Raw genomic sequence first — 23229 nt, forward strand, 5'->3', positions numbered from 1 at the left:
GGTCACAAGATTTGTAACTTCTCCAATTATTCCTGTGGATAACATCACTATTGTAGAACCTAAGATTGGTCTTCTGAGATATTTTTCAGACTTTTACATTCTGACAACCAACCGACTCCACCAGAAGTGGACTCGAGGCTCATGACCTAACTGATCCTGTGCAACCCCCTCAACCAGAGGCAGTCTCAGCACATGACCATAGTTTTCCACACCTCTATGATTGGATCCCAAATCAGTCAGCAGCATGCATTCTCTAGTCCCCTGTCCACCAAACCATCCTTGGAAAAACTCTAACCTCTGAGCCTTTGGGGAGACTGATTTGAGTAATAACTCTGTCTTCTGCATGGCTGACCTTGTGTTAATAAAGCTTATTTCTCTACTGCAATAGCATGGTCTCAGTGAACTGGTTTTGTCTGTGTAATGGGCAGGAAGAACCCACTGGTTGAGTGCACTTTCAAGGAAATACTAAGGAAATGCCTTATTTTAGCTGCCTGGTGAGTCCCATTGTTTGGGTTTCTGGGTCTTCCTCTTTTCAAGGCTGGTTTGTAAATCCTGAGCTATTGAGGGGCTGTATGTTTTCTCAAAAGAGCAGATGGGCCCTCTGGTCCCCGGCATGACCCCCTCCTTCACTGACTCTTCATCCACCTGGGGGTTTTTGCTCTTGGCTACTGGGTCAGGTAAGAGGCCTGTGCCCATGGAAAACAGTGGGTCTCCAGTCCTTTGGGGTTCAGGGTTCCACCTCCCTTCTCTCTCCTAAGCCAGACTCCACCCCAGTCAGACTTTGGATGAGGGAGAAGGCACAAGCATGGTGGCATTGGCAACAAATCTCTTTGGAATCAAATTTTAGTCAGGCTCTTCTAAGTCCTCTTCTTGACTGTATCTGGACCTTGCCCTCATCCTTGCCACACCTGCATAGCCCCAATTTGCAGTAATCCGGCAAAGTCAGTTCAGAGAGAATCCCCTCATTCTTAATATCTAATTACTCTAGCCTGCTCTCAGAAAGAGTCCTGTTTGGTCAATCTAACAAGAATCCTCCCTATCCTTGATGTCTCTTATCAATTGCACCCCCTGGCTGCACCCGTCACTACTCTTCTCCTTGACCAAGCATTCCCAGCCCCACAGAATTCAATATTCAGCTCTTCCTCAATATTCAGAATTGGGCCCAGTTCCATACTGAGGTTTTCTTCTCTTGTAATAGTTTCTTTTTTCTTTTCTTTCTTTCTTTGTTTTTTTTTTTTTTTTTTCCAGATAGAGTTTCACTCTGTCACCCAGGCTGGAGTTCAGTGGCCCAATCTCAGCTCACTGCAACCTCCACTTCCCAGGTTAAAGCAATGATTGTGCCTCAGCCACCCAAGTAGCTGGGATTGCAAGCATGCGCCACCACATCTGGCTAAGTTTTGTACTTTTCGTAGAGATGGGGTTTTGCCATGTTGGCCGGGCTAGTCTCAACCTCTGGGCCTCAAGTGATCTGCCCACCTTGGCCTCCCAAAGTGCTGGGATTACAGGTGTGAGCCGCCACACCCCATCGTCTCTTGTAATAGTTTTTGAATAAAATATTTTTCGCTGGTATTATCCAAAAAACCACCAGGATGGCTACATAGTGGAAAGGACAACTTTATTAGCAATATCAGTCTGCAAGCTGGGAAGAGAAAGTCTCCAGCAAAGAGAGAGCTCAAAGGCACTCTCTCTCCAAAGAACGGAAGGACAGATTGGGTCTTATGCCTCACAGGACTGGTATTTTACATATTCAGTAGGTTTGAGGGGAAAGCTATACATATTTATGAGAGGAGCCAAGCGCATGCACATTGGCTAAACATATATGTAACATACATCCCGTGTTCAATGTGGGGTGAGGTTTTGGCATTAAAATGAGGTAGAATTTGGCTTTTTATGTCAAAATTTAAATTATGGGACACAAGACAGTTTGTGCACATTCTCCATAAACTGGCTAAAACTGGCGTAAGGTCTGCCCCACCCCCATCAGACTTTGGATGAGGGAGGAAACACGGGTATGGTGACATCCTGTCCCTTATTTCTCAGAGCTGATAATTGAGGTCCAGGGAACACAGGGCACTTGACCCTCTTCCAGGAACCAGAAAGCTGGAAACTCCTGTATTACTCAGTTGCTAGTAATTTAAAACAGTGCTTATTGCAGGGCTATTATCTGGAATAGAATGTACATTTTTAAAAATTTTTCCATGAGTTATTGGGGTACAGGTGATATTTGGTTACCTGAGTAATTTCTTTAGTGGTGATTTGTGAGATTTTGGTGCACCCATCACCCAAGCAGTATACACTGCACCATATATATAGTCTTTTATTCCTCGCTCCCCTCCTTCCCCCGAAGTCCCCAAAGTCCATTGTGTCATTCTTATGCCTTTGTATCCTTATCGCTTAGCTCGCACATATCAGTGAGAACATACGATGTTTAGTTTTCCAAAAGGTACAAGTTTTTATGAATCTCTCAGAGGCAATTATCAACCTCAATGTAATTCTGAGCTTCCCCCTTGCACCCTGTTTACTTTGTTTCACAATTGGACAAAATGAGTTCTAGAGAACAAAGGTCATTTGCACAAAGTTCTACAGCAATCAATTGCAGAACTTAAAGTAAGGTTCTCTTAATAATAGGTTTCCTTTATAAATAGAATGACTGGATATTCCAGTTTATAAATATTGTCCCATTCTAATTATTAAAATTAAAAGTCCTTCTCAAAATTAGCATGGTACATTAATAAAATATGTTTCCCCCCTATTTATATGTCATTAATTTTTCTTCATATATTAGATTGGTGCAAAAGTAATTGCAGTTTTCGCCATTGTGAGTAATGGCAAAACTGCAATTACTTTTGCACCAACCTATACTGCTTCATATAGTCTTTATGATAACCCTACAATGTGACAATTTCTCTCTCTCTTTTTTTTTTTTTTTTTTTTTTTTTGTGACGGAGTCTTGCTCTGTCGCCCGGGGGGAGTGCAGTGGCGCAATCTCGGCTTACTGCAAGCTCCGCCTCCCGAGTTCACGCCATTCTCCTGCCTCAGCCTCCCGAGTAGCTGGGCTACAGGCGCCCACCACCACGCTCGGCTAATTTTTTTGTATTTTTAGTAGAGATGGAATTTCACCGTGTTAGCCAGGATGGTCTCAATCTCCTGACCTCGTGATCCACCCACCTCGGCCTCCCAAAGTGCTGGGATTACAGGCATGAGCCACCACGCCCGGCCCAATTTCTCCCATTTTACAGAGTAGGAAATTACATTTGAAACATTTTAGTTACCTACCTGAAGAAATATAAATGGTAATATAAATGGTAAATGGTGAGCCAGGCTTCTGATTCAGGTTTTGTGGTTCTAGAACTGGGCACTCAGTTGCCATATTATTCTTTAGTGTCGACCAAACTCTCCCCAGAGAGACCTGTAGTATGACCAGAACAGTTTGGCCTCTACTTGTGCCCCAGTGGACATGATATTTACCTGAGATTGGCAGACAGTACAGAGAACAAAGAGCCTAAGGTGGGAGGAGGGCAGAAGGCTTACAATCCCCAGGCCTGGTGATGAAAAGACTTTTCAGAGGCAACTGATGACAAAACACTAGCCAGTTTCATGGGGAGGTTGTAGAAGATGTAACTATAACCCTGGAGCAGGTAGGGCATGGAACAAGAACCCAGTGCTGCCACTGCTGTTTCTGATGGGCCCCACCTCTGCGCCAGCAAAAGTTACCACGTGGACACCATTAGCCAGAGCCCAGACCAACCCCTGGCCCACTGCATGGAAAGTGCCTCTGGGGTATTCCATGCCTCAGGCCTAAGGGTACGGCCTCAGCAACTCTCTTCAAAGTGTTCCCCCAAATCCTGTCTGCCCGCCACAGGGACGGGAGGGTACAGAAAACATTTTTGGGGTCCTGTGTTCAAGCACTATCTGGGATCTAGGTATAGGCTTAAGCATTAGGAGATATACTTAATGTAAATGATGAATTAATGGGTGCAGTACACCAACATGGCACATGTGTACATATTAACAAACCTGCACATTGTGCACATGTACCTTGGAACTTAAAGTATAATAATAATAATAAAGAATATATTAACTTGAGCATAAAAAAAAAACCTTGTAGTCCTTCTCAGCTATCACCTCTCCCCTCTGCAGACAGACTCTTGTCTCTTTTGATATCTTAAATCTTTGTGTAGTAGAAAAATACAGTGTGTTACTTTAGGTTCTGGTACTAACAGATTTGTGACTTTGGGTGATATCATTTAATCTTCCTGGGCCTCAGTTCCTCCACATGTAAAATGAGGAGGTTAGTCTAGACGTGCACTGTGTTGTTACTGCAAACTCTTGTGTATGTGATTCAGTCTTACCTCTGCTACCATGCAGTAGGTCCCCAGACCAGGCTCCTTCCTACCCTCCCTAAAAAATTCAGACACCAGCCTCGTCAGTGGCAGCTTCCAGTCCTGCCTCCATACCCTTGTGGATATAATAACCACAGTCATAGTTTTACATTCCACTAGGACTTGTGTGGGTTCTCCAGTACCTAAAGGTCCAAGTGCATTTCTTGACCTTGTCATTCAAAGATCTCTACACTCAGGAGTTGGTGGAAGGCTCACAACATGTTTATTTTGTGAGGTTCTCTGGATATATGTAAATGAAGAAATGCCAAAATACAGTCTCAAAAATTGTGGTACTTTTGAAATACTTACTTTTAACAACTAAACATTGTAACACATATCATGGAAATACAATGCAATAGATGGCATTCACAGGATAATTACAGGATAAAGTCTATACTAGAGATCTTTTGTGAATGAGAACTCTAGCCAGATGGTCCCTCTAACCTTCTTCTGCTACTCTTCTCATTCCCCACAATGGACCCTGACAATCGACAATAATAGTTGATCCAATCCATTGCCTCTCAAACCTGGCAGTGCCCTCGTATTACCCACATGGTGCAGATGCAGCTAGTCAAGCATGGTCCACGGGCTGGCATTTGGGATCACCAAACAGGCTTCCTTTACATGTGTGTTAGCCTTCTGCTTGGACTGGCCAGATCTTTGGATTACATTACTCCATAGTCACTATAACCCCTGCACTAGCCCCAAATCCTGGCAGGTTCTTAGTGTTGATTTCAGAGCTGAGGACCTGGGTGGAAATGTGTTTGTAACCTTTCCTGTACTCCTAATCTCTCCCCACCCTCTTTAGAGCCATGTAGTTACCAAAGTAAATGGGCTTAGAGTGTCTGAGTGCTGGAAGAAAGAGCTTTTCAACACAGTGTTTGTCAGAAAATGGAAAAAGGTTTGGAAGAAGCTTCCCTGAGCAAGAGTGTTTCATCTATTCACTGGACAGACAGTTATGTAGCACTTAACTCTGGGCCCTGCCCAAGGCCAGGGAAATAATTAATAAATGAAGCTCAGCTGGAGGTCACTCTTCTGGTGAGCCACAGAGATAAGGGCTCCTGTTATCTCAGTCCCCAAAGAAGAACAGAGTGTTGGGTTTCTTCCCTCTGGAGCTCCCCAGCTGATCCCTGAAGTGCCTTCACCTACATCCTCCTTTTAAATATGTTTCACCAATTCTTTCAGTCATCTGACTAATGTGTGCTCACCACCTGGCTGGATGTGCCAGCATAAGTCATCACAGTCCAGAGCTGCCTGCTACCTACTGCACACTGTCCCCATGCCGTACCAACACCATTCCAACTATCCCATTTCTCCAAACTAGATGTAGACACATCACCATGTTCTGGGAACTCTGAAGAGGTATGATGATGGGGCAGAAGCAGATGAATATTTCTGGCAACACAGAATCCAACTCATGGTGCCATTCTCTCCACTCAGCACTGGGTATAGCAGTTGGATAGCTTAGCCTTAGAACCTGGCCTCTTAATCCTATTTGCTATTCTTTCACTGTACTGTGCATCTTGTCAGGAAGTAGAGGCTCTTGAATAGAGCCATCTCTGCCCCTGTGTCACTCACCTTATCTCTCTTCCTATCTACCCTTGACCTAGCTTTGACCCTTATTTGACTTTGCACCATCATTCCCTCATTTGAGCTTTTGTTAGTTCCCCACAATAACAGGAATTTATGAAAGCTTGTAATGTATTTGGAGAGTTTGGCTCTTGGAGTACCCCATGTCTCTCTTACAACTAAGAGGAGGATAGCTCAGAGAGCTTGGCTTTCAGCAGCCAAGGAGTGAGGAATCTGGTCTCACACCTGAATTATTTTCTGAGCAGTCTGCTATACTACAAAGACATTAGCCTGAGTGTCTGGGTAAGGAGCCAAGGCACTAATTGAGTATTTGATTAAAAAGACTTTGAGGATGAGGAAGTTCGAGGGCCAACAGATCCAGGATAGTGCTGGAAAAGCAGAGTTCTGGCCTTGTGCTGCCCAGGTCCAACAGAAATCTAGTTAGATATGGGTGCTTTGAGGAGGAAAGTAGGGGTGCCTGCTGAATACAGACATATGTTCACTTAGATACAGGCCTTTTGGGGCCAAGTCTCACTCCATGATACCATAGGAGAGGGGTAGGCCTTGTTACTGCTGAGAGGGGAAGGTTAAGGTTGAAAATAACTCTGGGAACCACTGAGGAAAAGTGTGAATGGTATAATAATTATATCATTGAATTATATGAATTATAATAGTTCATCCTCAAAATCCAAGGATCTGTTGAACACAAAATTTATTAGTCAGGAATCAGATACTTGCTCAGCACTTATGCACTGTGGGTTAAAAATAATGCTTTCTGCCTGATGGAATGTTATAGGGTTCCACCTCTGATTTTACCAAGTCTGTTTAGAAAGATAAGTCTGTACATTGCCTGTTGAAATCCACCCAACTCTCCCACATATCTAGCTGCTTCACTGAAATCTCTTTGTCTTCCCCATGTAAGAGCAGGGGTAATTATAGGGAAGAAAAGAAACTCCTAGCTTTGAGTCCAAGAATTGTTAGAATTCTAGAAAGCCTCTACCTACTCTTTGCATTTTCCAAAATGGGAAACTGAGTATAAGAAAGGCAAAGGATAACCAATAACACCCAATAACACCTATCTATTATCAATATGGTTATAATTGTCATCATAATTGTTATCATGACTATTAGTTCTTCTTTTTTAATATGGCCATTGCTTGATTATTTTTCTCTTACTGAAATTTTTTGATAACCTATCCCACTAACAGTCCCTTAAGTCACTTCTCTTATATAATGCTATTCTTCTTCAGTCACAATCTAGTTATTAGATTACCTTTCTCTCCCTTTATAGAAAATTTTCTCTCACTTGGAGTTTCTGACCTCTCTGAAAATCTTTAAATAAAAAATTGCATTCTGGCCTTGAACCATGAGGTTCATAAATTTTATTACCCTACTTTTAAAAAAAATGTGTTCCCTACTTTACTGTGAGATCCTTGAAGTCAAATACCATATGTCACTCATTTAACATCTTGAATGCCTATGGGATAGACATGTATATGGGCCAGAGAGAAAGTTAAATAACTGTTGAATAAATTAATATAACATATGAATTACTTCATTTTTAAATATATACATTTAGTATTAAAAACTATATTAAGGCACTTTTCTCTATAATTCCAATGAAGTACAGCTAAAAATGGTGGACTTTATATCTAAAACAAATGTAACAAGATTGAAAAGTGGAGAGAAGAAGCCAGATGGGCTAGGAAACTTGGGATCTAAGGAAAAAACGTAACAGAAAACCTGAGTTTTCTTTTTGCTTCACATATCTTAGACCTGGAGCTGAAGAAGCCAGCAACCAAGAAATGCCAATGGAAGCAGACAAAAAAAAAAAAAAGTTTGATTTGTCTAGCCAAAAGACAGGAAAAGGGGCAGCCTAGCAAAACAAAAAACCTTTAAACAATAACCCCTCTACTCCAGCCAAACACCATGGGGAAAAATGCACCCCACTTGACCTTTGCCAACAAAGGCCTACTGGGGAGCCAAGACTTCTATGCTCACCCAGCTGTAACGAGGTGCTCCAACCTTCCCCCCTCCCATGCTGAGGTGGTGTCAGAGAAAACTTAGTAGGGAGCCAGGAATTTCTTCCCCTCTCAGCAGTAACAAGGCCTACCCCTCCCCCATGGTGTCAGTAGAGACCACATAGGGAGCCTGGACTTTCACCCTTGCAGAGTATAACCTCCAACCACCTCTCCCACTCCTGGCAAGGTGCCAAGGTGGTGTCAGTGAAAGCCAAGTAGGAAACTGGGACTTTCACCATCACTCACTGAGGTAAGACCACATGGGAAACAGTAACAAGGAACTCCTACTCCTCCCAACCAAGAAGATATCAAAAGAAGCCTAGAAGGGATCTTGAATACCCACCCCTGCTCAGCAATAACAAGGTACCCTTCCTTCTCAGAGTGTCAATAGAAGCTAAGCATGGAACCTGGACTTCCAACCCCATCTGGTAGTAACGAAGTGGTCCCTCAATGGCACAGTATCAGAAGAGGCCTGCTAAAACACAAGATTTAAATAAGATCCAGAGTCTCATATCTAAAATTCCCAGAATACAATAGAAAATCATGAATCACACCAAGGACCAGGGAAATCTTGACTTCAACAAGAAAAGACTATCAACTGACACTAACATGAAGATGACACAGAAATTGAATTATTTGGCAAGGATTTTAAAGCACCTATCAAAAAATGTTTTAACAAATCATTACAAGCATACTTGGAACAAATAAAAAAATATTAAGTCTCAGCAGATAAATAGAAGATATAAAGATGAAATAAATGGAAAATTTTGGAGCTGAAAAATATAGAACCAAAAATAAAATAAGCCCACTGGATGGGCCCCACAGCAGACGAGAGAAGACAGAAGAGGAATCAGTGAACTTGAAGGCAGAACAATAAATAATTATCCAATCTGAACCACAGAGAGAAAATAGATTGAAACAAATGGAAAGAGCTTCAGATGCCTGTGAGGTTATAACAAAATATTTAACATTTCTGTCATCAGAGGAGTCCCAGAAGAGGAAGAAGGCAGGGCTGAAAAGGTACTTGAAGAAATAATTGCTGAAAACTTCCCAAATCTGGTAAAAACATAAGACTGTAGATTTAAGAAACTGAGCAAATCCCAAAGAGAATAAACTCAAAGAACTCTATGACACATCATAGTCAAACTTTCAAAAACTAAACACACACACATGCACGTGCATGCACACACACACACACATCTTGAAAACAGTAAGAGAGAAATGACACCTTAACTCTAGGGGAAAAACAATTAAAATAACAGAAGATTTCTCATCAGAAACCATGGAAGGCAAAGTGCTGAAATAAAAACTCTCTTAGCTCAGAACTGTATATCCAGTGAAAATGTCCTTCAGGAATGAATGAGGAAATCAATACATTCTCAAATGAAGGAAAACTAAGAGAATTTGTCACAACAGACCTACCCTAAAAGAATAGTAAAGGAAATTATTTAACCAGAAAAGAAACAATAGAAGAAGGAATCTTGGAACATCAGAAAGAAAGAACAGTGGAAAAAGTAAAATTATAAGTAAATACAACAGATATTATAATTGATTTATTATAATAAAATAGATTTCTTCTCCTTTTGCATTGTTTTCTTTTTCTTTCTGTCACCCAGGCTGGAGTGCAGTGGCACAATCATGGCTCACTGCAGCAGCCTCAACTTCCTGGGCTCAGGTGATCCTCCCACCTCAGCCTCCTGAGTAGCTGGGACTACAGGTGTGCACCACATGCCCAGCTAATTTTTTGTAGAGATGGAGTTTTGCCATGTTACCCACGCTGGTCTCAAACTCCTAGACTCAAGTGATCTGCCCACCTTGGCCTCCCAAAGTGCTGAGATTACAGGCATGAGCCATTGTGCCTGGCCCCTTTTGTGTTTTCTAAATTAGGTTTAACAGTTGAAGAAAAATTATAATAATGCCTAATGTGATTACTAATAGATGTAGAGGAAATATTTAAGACAATTTTATTATAAATGGGGGAGGGTGAGGAGACATAAGGGAGGTTAGGTTTCTACACTCCTCTCAAACTAGTAAAATGTCGACACCAATAACGGATACATATGATGTGATACCATTATATACATATAATGTGATTTATTTGAGTACATTTTTCAGTGGCCACTAAAAAAGGTATACACTTAAAAGCACAATAAAGAAAGTGGAATTCTAAAAACTTTTAAAGTAACCCACAGGCAGGCAGGATAAAAGAAAACAGAGAAAGTAAAAACAGAAAACAAACAGTAAACAAAGATAAAATTGCCCTAATGTATCAATGAGTACATCAAATGTAAATGATCTATATGTATCAGTTCAAAGACAGAGATTGGCAGAGTGGATAGAAAAAAAAAATCGTGACACAGCTATATGTTGTCTACAAGAAACTCACTTCAAATATGTATTTCCCGGGAATTATGCTGGGTAAAAAAAAGAAAGTCAATTTCAAAAGGCTACACATTGTATGATTCCATTTATATAACTTTCTTCAAATTCATGATTGCTAGGAGTTATGGGTGGTGGGGAAGTGGGCTGAGTGTGACTGTAACACAAAGGAGATCTTTGTGGTGATGAAATAGTTCTGTATCTTTATTACAATGGTGGTTTCAGGAATCTACCCATGATTAAATGATATAGAACTATATGCACATATTGTGCCACTCCCAATTTTCTGGTTTTGATATCATACTATAGTTACATAAAGGGAAAGTCGGTGAAGAGTTCAAGGTACTGCTCTGGACTATCTTGGCTATTTCCTGTGAATCTATAATTATTTCACAACTTAAAATGTTTTTTTTTTTAAATCAAACAGATTAATTTTTAAAAGCTATATCAAACATAATATAAACTTTCTTTGACTGTACAAAAAATTCCTTATAAGAATAATCATCAGTTTTCATTATATCATAGACATTCAGAAGGGCCAAGTAATAGTGAGTTCTAGTTATAAAATGTCAGTAAAATGATTTGCTAAATTTAATTATTTTTTTCTCTTTGACAATACAACTGAGCTACTTTTTTACTCTGGCCGGAATAAAGATACATATATCATAAATGAGATCTTGCACTGGCACTTTCTGCTTTCCTGCCTTCTCCCTGCCTTTAAAAATAACATCAGATTTATTGAGATATAATTACGCCTGTAATCCCAGCACTTTGGAAGGCCGAGGCAGGCAGATCACCTGAGGTCAGGAGTTCAAGACCAGCCTGGTCAACACAGCAAAACTCTGTCTCTACTAAAAATACAAAAATTAGCTGGGCATGATGGCATGTGCTTATAATCCCAACTACTTGGGAGGCTGAGGCAGCAGAACCGCTTGAAACCAAGAGACGGAGGTTGCAGTGAGCCAAGATCACGCCATTGCACACAGAGTAAGACTGTCCCCTGCGCTCCAAAAAAAAAAAAAAAAAAAAAAGATAAACAAAACATAGAGATATAATTACATATGGTAATATTCACCCTTTGTATATGCTCAGTTCTGTGAATTTTGACAAAAGAATACCACCACCATAATCAAGATATATAACATATAAAGCTTAGGAAAGAGAGACTCAAGATGAAACTTGATAACATTTTCATTACCCCCAAAAAGTTTCTTCTGGCCCTTCTGTAGTTAATTGTCTCCCTCATCCCTCTTCCTGGCACCTACTGATTTGTTTTTCTGTCCCCATAATTTTGTCTTTTCCAGAATTTCCTGTAAGTGGAAGGAATAATTTGAGTCGTTTACTTAGCATAACGCCTTTGAGATTGTTCAAGTTTCAGTAGTTCATTCCTGTCTATTGCTGTGTTGTATTCCATTGTATTAATGTGTATTCATTTGTTTATCCATTCACCAGTTGAAGTACATTTGGGTTGTTTCCAGATTTGGGCAATTATGAAAACAAGCTAGTGTAACCATCTAGGTACAGGTTTTCGTGTGAACATAAGTTTTCATTCATCTTGAGCTAATATCTGGCAGTGGGTTTTCAGGATCATGGTAAATGTATGCCTAACTTCACAGGAAGCTGCCAACCTGTTTTCCAAAGTGAGTACTGTTTTGCATTGCCACCAGCAGCGTATTACATTTCCAGTACCTCCATATCCTCCCCAGTACTAGGTATTATCATTTTTTAAAAGCCTTTCTTTGCTGGGCACCATGGCTTATGCCTATAATCCCAGCATTTTTAGAGACTGAGGCAGGTGGATCACTTGAGGCCAGGAGTTTGAGACCAGCTTGGCCATCATGGTGAAACCCCGTCTCTACTAAAAATACAAAAAATTAGTTAGGCATGGTGGCGTGAGTCTGTAATTCCAGCTACCCAGGAGGCTGAGGCACGAGAATTGCTTGAACCTGGGAGGCAGAGGTGGCAGTGAACCAAGATTGTGCCTCTGCACTTCAGCCTGGAGACAGAGTTTTACTCTGTCTCAAAAAAAAAAAAAAAAAAAAGAAAAAGAAAGAAAAAACCCTTTCTTGGTAAGGGCTGTCTCATTGTGGTTTTAATATGTGTTTCTCAACTGATTAGTGATGTTGAGCATCTTTTTATATGCTTAATTACTATTCATATCATAAATGTATGTGCACATGTGTAATTGTGTAATCTCTGTTCTTTTGCCCATATTTTAAGTTAGATTGTTTGCTTTATTATTGAGTTGTGAGACTCAACTCACTCTTGTATGGTGGATACCAGCCTATTGTCAGATTTTGTGTGCTGCAAAATTTTTCCATCTGTGGCTTGCCTTTTCATTTTCATAACTATTTTTGAAAAGCAGAAGTTTTCAATTTTGATCAAGTCTAATATATCAAATATTTTCTTTTATGGATCATACTTTTTGTGAATATCTACAAAATCTTTGCCTAACCAAAGGCCAGGAAGATTTTTTTCCTATATGTTCTTCTAGAAGTTTTATAGTTTTAAGTTTTACATTAAGTCTATGATCCATTTTGCATTGATTTTTAAACATGATGTGATTATTGATATTTATAAAGTTCTCTTATACATATAATTATATTTGATTTTTTTTTTTCTTGAGACAGAGTCTCACTCTATCACCCAGGCTGGAGTGCAGTGGCGTGATCTCGGCTCACTGCAAGCTCCGCTTCCTGGGTTCAGGCGATTCTCCTGCCTCAGCCTCCTGAGTAGCTGGAACTACAGGCACCCGCCACCACACCCAGCTAATTTTTTATATTTTGAGTAGAGATGGGGTTTCACTGTGTTAGCCAGGATGGTCTTGATCTCCTGACCTCGTGATCCGCCTGCCCTGGCCTCCCAAAGTTCTGGGATTACAGGCGTGAGCCACTGCACCCGGCCCTGATCTTCAGCAGATCACGAGGTCAGAATATTGAGACCATCCTGGCCAACACGGTGAAACCCTGTCTCTACTAAAAATACAAAAAAAAAAAAAATTAGCCGGGGGTGGTGGCGGGCGCCTGTAGCCCCAGCTACTCAGGAAGCTGAGGCAGGAGAATGGCAAGAACCCAGGAGGCGGACCTTGCAGTGAGCAGAGATTGGGCCACTGCACTCCAGCCTGGGCAACAAAGCGAGACAACGTCTCAAAAAAAGAAAAAAAGAAAAAGAAATGTTTGAGGCAGGTGCAAGCAGAAATTTTAATCTCCATTTCAGATGAGAAAACTGAGGATTAGAGAAATGCTGTGTGACTTCTCAAGATCTCACAGCTGATAGGAGATGAAATGGCAAGGTAAGAGGTAAAATTGTGATAAAAAGTTAAGGTCTCCTGCTGTCCCAGGCTAGTACTTTTGAAGCCAGGCAGAGAGGGCTCAGGGTAGGGCTCCAACAAAGTAAAGATTCCCAATGGGAAGCTGAGCAACCTATTTGGCACTGAGGTAAGAGACACAGCCAGTTGACTAGCCCCAGACTGACTTCCTTTGGCCCACTGGGGCTCCACAATTGGAGACAGCCAGAAGTTGGCCCAGTGCCTAGCTCATGTGTCACTCAATGAATGCTCTTTGAGGATGATGATGAAGAGTTGGAAGTGTTCAAAGGAGAGTTCTGAAATTAATTTCAGAGTTAGAAATTAAAGCTAAGAGGAAAAGTTAAGGGAACTAAGATTATTTGGCGGAGAAAAGAGAGGCTCAAGATGACACTTGATAACAGCCTTCAGACAAAAAAAAAAAAAAAAAAAAAAAAAAAAAAGCTTGAACTTTCCTTCTGAGGGCTGAGCAAAGGGAAACGGACTGGAAGAATCTAAGTAAAAGGGCAAGTTCCTTTCTCCTTAGTGAGGATTGTTATAGACACTTAAGAGCCTTTAGAAACAGGATAACATCTTCTTGAGTTTGAAGTCAGGAATTTGCCAAACATGGGCTCTGATGACGGATTTCAGCTTGAGGGTTACATGACTCTCTTGCACACTGGCCTTAGAAATCTTTAGGTGGCCCATGAACCTGCCTTGTATCCTAGTACAATTCCAGGAGGCTTTTGTCTGTGGCCTTCTCTGCTCCTTAGTCTTATCATCTTCACAGGGTTGTTCTAATGTGGGAGACAAGCCTGACCTTAGCTCCTGAAAGCTTAACCCCAATGTTTTTTGCCCGTGAAGCCAAGTGGCTTAGAACCTAAGGCTATAGATCTGGCTTAGCATCCCCGGAAAGGCCTGAAATATCGACTAGTCCAAATCTTACCCCAGTGATAGAATCCCCTGTTTCGTATCTAGTCTCTTCTTGCAAAACTCTCTGATCATTGGGGACTAGCAAGCTGGCAATGCAGACCAATGCAATGCCCCCTGTGAAAGGCCAGAGAAGAAGAGCTGAGATACCAGCAGTACCACTAGGCACTACACTAAGCTAAAGTGTCTTTGTGCTTGTTTTCTCTGCAGCATGGGTAGGAGCCCTCGCGATGGGTATGATCTTCTTCTGTTCTCCCATTGTGAGTATATTCACTGACCGTTTGGGCTGCCGAATCACAGCAACCGCGGGGGCTGCCGTTGCTTTCATTGGCCTCCATACCAGCTCCTTCACCAGGTAAGGCTAGGAGTTGGTGGTTATTTCCCCAAGGCTGAGGGTTGGTTTTTTCTGGGCTTTAGCTAGGGTTACTTTTCTCACTGCAGAATCCCGTGGCCGTGGCCATGTAGGGCCCTAAAAGATCCTGCACCCTGGATTCAGAATCCAGTGAACTCATTTAGGTAGGTTCCCCAGGACACATTGGTAGGAAGTATCCCCAGAGAGGACCCAAGAGTTCCAAAGTGGTAAGAGTACTCTAAGCCTGATAGTTCATAGAGCTGGGCCCAAGTCCAGTTTTGGCCACTGAATGGCAATAGAACAACTGATGAGTACCATTGCTCTCTCTGTGCCTCAATTTCTACATCTGTAACAGGAGGGGATTTGACCATATGGTCTTTTTACGTCTCTTTCAACTCTGCTATTCGATTCCCCTTCAGTGTGCCACACATCTCACGACCTCACTTTCCATCCCAAGGCTGAGCTTCTCAAGTGAGCCCATGTGAACACCTAGCACAGGATTCCCAAAGGAATCTTATGCTGAAAAAGAGGTCAACTGGGCCCAAGGATGTTTAGCATTTCTGACTCTTTTCCAGATAGCTCAGGCTGCTGACATATGGATGATTTGGGACAGAAAATGATTTACATCATGGGCATCAGAAGGATGATTAGCAATATCCCTCACTGAGATACAAACCCAGAACCCAGCTACCCAGCTAGGCCTGGGCTAAATGGAAACCCTAGTCCCACTGGTTCCACTGGCAGAACTTGGCAGTGTCAGGTGAGAAGCAGGCTCTAGGTTCATTTTCTGCTTTCTTTTCTGCCAGCCTGAAGAAGAATGTGTGTAGGGTAAGGGAAAATAAATACCCTATACCACAGCCTGAGGAATACGGAATTCCTAAAGAACTCTGTTGACTTTCTGCTAAAGACACTTTGGAAGTTATGGCACCTCCTACTTCCAATCTGCTTGGGCCATTGTAGGGGAATGCCAGCCTGGAAACATGGAAATGAGAAATGGCCATGGTGACATGTCTAGGATGAGGTCAGAGCTAACTTGTCAGAGACGTGCTTTCTGAGCTGAGTTACCCAGAAAAGCACCATGGCTCTCTAGGCCTAAGGTTCCACTCACAGTAGAGAATGATAATTGTGTTTTGCCTTAACTGGGCCCTGTGAGGTAAGCCAACTTTCTTTATGACTTGAGCATTTCCAGCTGCCCAGCCTACCCTCCAGCAGAGCTTGGATTTGGTCTGCAGTCATTTCTTGGCTTCGTCCCATCCAACTGGGACAGAAAAGGGAAAATCCATGTCCTGCCTGGAAACTACTCAGCACTCCCAGGGCAGCAGCTCCAAACCTTTTCAGAACCCCTCTGGTGGTCAGCCTCATTCACCCCCAGCAAGCTGGTGCCTGGCTCCTTGTGGGGAGGAGCTAGGCTTCAGAAGCAGCTCCAGTCTCAGCACTACACAGCAAAGGTCTGTTTTTTAAGACCAAGCAGAGCAAAGTGTAAACGAATTAGCAACATATGGATCCCATTTCCCTTCCAATCCACATGGGCTCAATTACAGGAGGGGAAGGAGCTCAGATGTGGTGTTTTCTTCTGGCATGCTTCTGTAGGCACATTGGAGTAGGCGTTCTGTTCTCCAGCCCCTAACCTTCTTCTCTACCCGCTTTGTTCTTTCTGTAAGAGGATCTTCAGAGCCAAGAAACTTTCTGGATGGCTTCACATCCAGTGGAAAAATGGTTCTGCTCATGGTTAGAGCTCCAAATCATCCTTCCTGTTGTCTCACTCAGGGCTCTGAGTTCCTCCGAATGACATGGAATGGGGCAGGATGCAGACAGGGCTGGTGGGGCTTTGGAAAACCCAAACAATGGGTCTCCAGTCCTGGGGCCCAGCTAGAAGTAGATCCACCACACAGCACCCTAAACCAAATCCTATGTTTTGCCCCCACTGGCCCCTTCCCTGAAGGTCTAACACAAGGCCCCTTGGATAAGGCCCCCAAGCCAGGCCAATCTCATAGGGTACTTACAATCTAATGGGTACAGGCCCAAAGGAACCCAACAGAAGAGGAGCAGTTGGCTTAGCTATGTGTTCCAAGCAGAGACAACCCTTTCAAAACCAAATCCTTGCTCATGTCCAGTGAATACCAGCAGATGGAAAGCAATAATGATAGCTATCTTAGAATCATAGGTGCTAGCACCACATCTTCTCTGTAGCTTAGGCCCAGTCCTTTAGTATGAGGACTGGGTCTATCTCCAGAGAACCGCCTGACCAAGAAGAGTATTAGGTAATTTAGTGGCCAGATAAGAACTATTGCAAAATATATTGAGGCATCAAAAAGAAAACAAAATTCTTTACTAAGTTGTGCCAATATTATCTGGGGGCATATGGCTGGCCAAGCTGACCTTCCTATTGCCTTTCCCTTTCTGACCCTTTACTTTATGTTTCAGAGGCGTATGGCCACAGCAGGGCCTATGAGTTTTAAGCCAGGACCTGTCTTACTTGGCCAGGCCCACAAATTCTTTGAGGCTCCACTTCCTGTCAAGGAGCCAGGCTACTCTAGGGAACAAATCTAAACCATATCCAGAAACAAAGGCAGGACTCTAAAAGTTAAAGAGACTCCTACCGAATGATCCCCACGGAGATCATCCAGGGCCTAGTGTAAAGGGTCTTGGGATAAGCAGACCTTCGGCAGGGTTGAGGAGAGTGTATGTCTCAGAAGATCATCAGCCATTCTCTGAAATATTAATGGCCTTAGCATGGAGAAAGACACTGAAGAGTCCCATGGAAGGTTTCAATCTTCCGGGATTTTGACTTCTTGCAGACCTTTGTTGCTACCTGGGATAAAGCTTTGGCCACCACCAATAGTAAAGTGAGACTATTCTCTCTAAGACAATGACTCCCTGTAGCCCCTCATCCAGCTTTTATATGGGCTAGTTCTGGCTTTCCTTTGAACAGTCCTCTTTGATGGGGTGCTGTGAGTCATGCTAGAGTCACACAGACCTGGATTCAAGTCCAAGTTTTGCTGATTCCCAGTTACGTTACCTTGGGCCAATTATTTTACCTCTCTGAGCCTCTGCTTCCCCATCTGCAACACAGGGATCAGAAGGCCCTCTTCTTTGTCTGCTCTGAGGGTCAGTGGCAAGTGGGGCTGTGGGTTAAGGGTGGAGGAATGAGGCCGGGCGCGGTGGCTCAAGCCTGTAATCCCAGCACTTTGGGAGGCCGAGACGGGCGGATCACGAGGTCAGGAGATCGAGACCATCCTGGCTAACACAGTGAAACCCCGTCTCTACTAAAAAAATACAAAAAAAAAAACTAGCTGGGCGATGTGGCGGGCGCCTGTAGTCCCAGCTACTTGGGAGGCTGAGGCAGGAGAATGGCGTAAACCCGGGAGGCGGAGCTTGCAGTGAGCTGAGATCCGGCTACTGCACTCCAGCCTGGGCGACAGAGCGAGACTCCGTCTCAAAAAAAAAAAAAAAAAGGTGGAGGAATGGAAGTCTCAGGAAGCTGACAGGGGAGGGCAGGTAGATTGCTGGTCAGGCTGCTGAGGACAGCTCTTGGTGTTTCTCCCACAGCTCCCTAAGCCTGCGCTACTTCACCTACGGGATTCTCTTTGGTTGTGGCTGTTCCTTCGCCTTTCAGCCATCCCTCGTCATCCTGGGCCACTACTTTCAACGCCGGCTGGGTCTGGCCAATGGTGTGGTGTCTGCTGGGAGTAGCATTTTCTCCATGTCCTTCCCCTTCCTCATCAGAATGCTGGGGGATAAGATCAAGCTGGCCCAAACCTTCCAGGTGCTGAGTACCTTCATGTTTGTTCTTATGCTGCTTTCACTCACCTACCGGCCCCTCCTGCCCAGCTCCCAGGACACCCCAAGCAAGAGAGGTGTCCGCACCCTGCACCAGCGCTTTCTGGCTCAGCTCAGGAAGTACTTCAACATGCGAGTGTTCCGCCAACGCACTTACCGCATCTGGGCCTTCGGGATTGCTGCTGCTGCCCTTGGCTACTTTGTTCCCTATGTACACCTGGTGAGGAATACCAGGGTGGGCCCACCCCACCTGGCCCCAAGAAGCTACCCTCAACCTGCCTAGATTCCAGAGGGTGGGGGTGGGAGACATTGAAAGGGCAGAGCTGGGACCTTTGGGAAAAGAAACAAAATATTGGTTGGAGAGATCTAGAGAGGGAAAAAGAGAGGCTGAGGGAAGACCTTAGTGGAAAATGGGGGCAATTCCACAGGGGGAAGCCCATGGACCATGGCTTCTCCCACAGTAAAAATTTAGATAGATTTTGAGGAGATACGCATTGCCAGGATGCAGGAGACCGGCCTGGGTGACCCAAGACAGGATTCTGTGGAATGCTGGTCTTTGTGGTCAAATGATTTTGTTTAGGAAGTAACATATACTGGATCTCTCTAACTTCATAATGTGTAGTAATCCCTTAAAGGGACTAAAAAAAAATTGTAGGAAAGAAACCCATTCAGCTTTGTTTAACTAACCATCCACCAAACTTATGCAGCTACAGAACTGTTGGTTGTAGTCCAGCTGTTATCCTCCACAGGCTTCATGTTTCTTAAAACACACTTTGGAAGAGTTGCCTGGAAGTTGGTGGATTCTTCTCCCTTGGTGATTTGATGTTGCCTTAGGCTGTCAGTTTGGGGTAAGGGAATGGGGAGATAGTAGAGAAACCCTTGGATTTTCTCAATCATTTAGGCTATTTTCTGTCCTGCTGGGGCTTAGAAGGGGCGTGGATGTACCCACCCTCTTCAGCTGTTGCTCCGAAGTCCAGAATCCAGAGAACCAAGGGATAAGCAGCCAGAGAGCTTGTCATGGAGGTAGGGCTACAGGAGAGGGGGTTTCTGTCCTGCTTCAGGAAAGTAACCAGTAGAGGATTCTGGATACGCTTACAGTTAACCAGTCAGCTCCTCTTTCTCCTCCTGTTTCTGGGGGTCCTTGTGCTATGCTTTTCAGATGAAGTACGTGGAAGAGGAGTTCTCAGAAATCAAGGAGACCTGGGTGCTCTTGGTGTGTATTGGGGCTACCTCAGGCCTTGGGCGTCTTGTGTCAGGCCACATCAGTGACTCCATCCCTGGACTTAAGAAGATCTACTTGCAGGTGAGTGTGACCACCTGTCCACTGTGAGGAGAAACAGCCTGCCACAAATGCAAGGTTATCCACAGCCTTTGGTATAGAATGGTAGCTTGTTGTGTAGCATGGGAAAGTCAATCAAATTTCACCTGCTTTTAAACAAAGAAAATCATCCTCGTTCTGCCTCTTTTACCAAGATTGAGTGAGGATTCTGTGAGAGCAGTGTATATGGAACCTATTAGAACACATGTAAAGGAAGATTTTATTAATAATGGCTCTCCATGCTCCAAGGCTATTTTCTGTGTGAACTAGGCTCTGGTCCGGTCTGAATACAGGCCACTGTTCAGGCTGTCAGTCTTTGTCTACCTGGCAGCAGTATTGCCTTTCTTACCTGACTTATGATCCTGCAGGTGGGTTTATGAAGACGTACCCAAGTGCAGAACCCTGTGAAGGGGCAAAGATAGCCCCCAAAATCAAGTAGTCACAAATAATCTATCAGGAAGGTGATTGAGTTCTGACTCATTTATCTCCTGGGAAAGCCCTAAAAGCACTTGCAAGGGGTCCTGGCTACACTCACAGTGGTGATTTCTCTGTCTATGATAGCCCCAAGTGCTCTCCTAAGTACCCTCAAATATCTTGGATGAAAATATGATTAACTTTTCCTTAACTTTTTTGCTGTTAGATTGCAAGAGTTGGTAAATCTGCTTTGTCAGAGGCAGGGTTGCTTTTAAGGTCCATCCAATCCAACCTCATTACAATGGTGGAGAAACAGAGGGAAAGGCTCATGCAGACAGTAGTAGGAGAGCTGAACTCCTATGCAACACACTTCTTATATTCTACCTTGCCCTAAGTGATGGCAGAGCCAAGTCTCAGAGATAAGTGACTTGACTAAGTCAAACCAAGAGATAATCTTGTGATTGAGATAAACCAATTGAAATTTTGAATTCCTGTGCAAATATCAGCAAGTGCTTTATCTGGGTAGCTATTTGCATAGTAGTATGTGTGGCTTTCCCAGCCTCACCCACATGACACCCCTGTGAGTCTTCCCTGCCAGTATTAGCAGCTCCAAGATGCCAAAGAGTTCTGGAAATCAGGGTAATCTGGCATTGGTCCAGGGCTTTATCTTGAGAAGAGACAGCAGCCCTTGCCTAGTCATATAACTCATGTGATTCTTATCACAGTCCCTAGGAGAAAGGTAGAGCCTCAGCAGCTTTTGCTTTCTGTTACACAGTTGGAGTTCCAAGGGACAGGGAGGCATTAGCCAGTTAGAGGCCAAGATAGGCTTAGGACCCAGTGCCTCTGCTGACCACCCACCCACTGCTCCTGCCCCTTTTCCTTACTCTTACTTCACTGAATTTTACCACTTACAATAATATAAAATAATCTTAGAACATTATAGCTGAAACGTATCTTCATCAACTAGTAGTTCAACTTCCTCATTTTACAAATTCAGTGTCTTGGGCCAAAAGCACAAGACAATGGATGAACTTCTTTCTCTTGAGTTTGTTAAGATACTCCATCACAGGAATTTGCCTCCCTCTCTCCCTGCATGTAATGCAGGAGTACAGGCCTGGGGGAGGAAAGGAGTGTACACACCTTCAGGTTCTGAAGAGCTATCTACTAGACTCTGTGGCTCCTACTTTTGGTAAAGACAGGCACATGTCTCTGGCATCAAGCCCCTGGACAGTCTGCTGGAAAGGAAATAGTGACAGGCTGCAGGACAGCCTCACTTTGTGCCAATTCTTGAGGCCTGTTTCTCACGTCCAAGAGGGATTTTAAATTTCTGAATCTTGAGGCCTGTTTCTCACGTCCAAGAGGGATTTCAAATTTCTGAACCTTGGCAAAGCCTCGTGGAGGATGTTTAACAGACAGCTAGATACAATAGGTAATACTTAGACCTGATTAAAATCAGTTAATAGGGTTCTTTGTGTTATATAATGGTATTAACTTTCAATTTCCATAATGGGCTTTATTGATAGGTGTGTCTGGTTTTATCTTATTGTTGTGTGTGAATCTCTTAAAGGAGAAGCTCAGGTACTGGGGTTCTTATTCCTAGCTTCTGCCTAGCTACCTCAAAACTGCCTGGGCAAAGTTCAAAGTCTCCCAACAAAAAGATGTCCTCAGATGGCATTATCCTCTCCAAAAACCAACTGATCAACCTAACAAACCCACTGCCAGCAACAACATAGAAAATCTTTAGGGCACCAAATAGCCATGTCCCCCACTCCTTCCGTATGTTCTTGGCTAAGTTGGCTTGCTGGTGTGAACTATTGGAAAATCCTTGGGCCTATTAAGGCCTTGATAAAGAGATCAGATCTTAGCCCTGACCCTGGGATGACCTGGCTCTGACCTAGCTCTACTGGCTGCAGGGGGTTGGCAGCAGCGGGATGGGGGCGGGGTTCTTTTCTCTGCCTGCAGCCCAGGTCTTCAGTCTAGCTGGCCAACACAGGTTGCAAATGAAGACCAGCTGTGTTTGCAGTGGCCCTTTTCTCTGTGGAGAAGGAAAAAAAAAAAAACCTCTGGAAAGGCAGTTTTTTCATTTTGGAGTCATTTTGCTTAGCCCAAAGAAAGCCCAGTGGCTAGTCAGTGTTCCTGGGCTGGCTTCATTCTCCCTAGACACACACCTTCCCAGTGGCTTGGTTCTCGTAAAAGGTTCCTTTTTTGCCTTCTCAGGGTGTCCAGTTGCCCAGAGGCCCCCAGAGCCATGTGTCTGAGATGTCTGAGCTAGGCAGTGCAGTCCATGTCCTAAAGCATAGGAACCTGGGTGAACGTCCCAATAGTTTCCTTTATGCCAAGCTATTTTATAAAATCAGCCCCCACAAAAATGGGCACTGGCTCCTTCCCCATTTCAAGAAGCTGTGCCTTCCACTTACAACCCCATCTGATCATCATGCAAGCCATCCTCATGCCCTCCCTTCCCTCTTTCCATACTTTACTTGGATCTGAGAACACCAGTATGGCCTGATCCCAGACCCTGATCCCTGGGTAAGCCAAATACAGGCTCAGAAAGCAGAAACAACAATTCCTTTTATCTTAGGGTCTAGTGCAAAGACAAACTTCTTGAGGCCAGGGGCCAAGTATCCCCCAACTTTTTTTTTTTTTAATCCCGACAGAATCACAGTTAAGTAGGGCCTTTCTTGGACTTTGAATCCCTCAGTGCAAGACTTAGAAAGGGCCTAACTATTCAGTCCAACTGCTCTCTCTGTTGACACCCTCTCCTTCCCATCACCCCATTGTATAGATGGAGGAAATGAAGA

At 43.5% G+C, this 23229-nt stretch overlaps 1 protein-coding gene across 1 annotated transcript in view; it reads left to right on the top strand.

Moving 5' to 3' along the window:
• SLC16A2 (solute carrier family 16 member 2) overlaps window positions 1–23229 on the top strand; it is a 100243-nt gene that overhangs the window by 72257 nt on the left and 4757 nt on the right. Inside the window, exons 2-4 of the mRNA XM_050776360.1 lie at window positions 14775–14919; window positions 18466–18916; window positions 19856–19999. Coding sequence (XP_050632317.1) covers window positions 14775–14919; window positions 18466–18916; window positions 19856–19999 — 740 coding nt within the window. The remainder of the gene's footprint in view (window positions 1–14774; window positions 14920–18465; window positions 18917–19855; window positions 20000–23229) is intronic.

The sequence above is a fragment of the Macaca thibetana genome, chromosome X, assembly GCF_024542745.1.
Source record: "Macaca thibetana thibetana isolate TM-01 chromosome X, ASM2454274v1, whole genome shotgun sequence".
Taxonomy (NCBI): Eukaryota; Metazoa; Chordata; class Mammalia; order Primates; family Cercopithecidae; genus Macaca; species Macaca thibetana.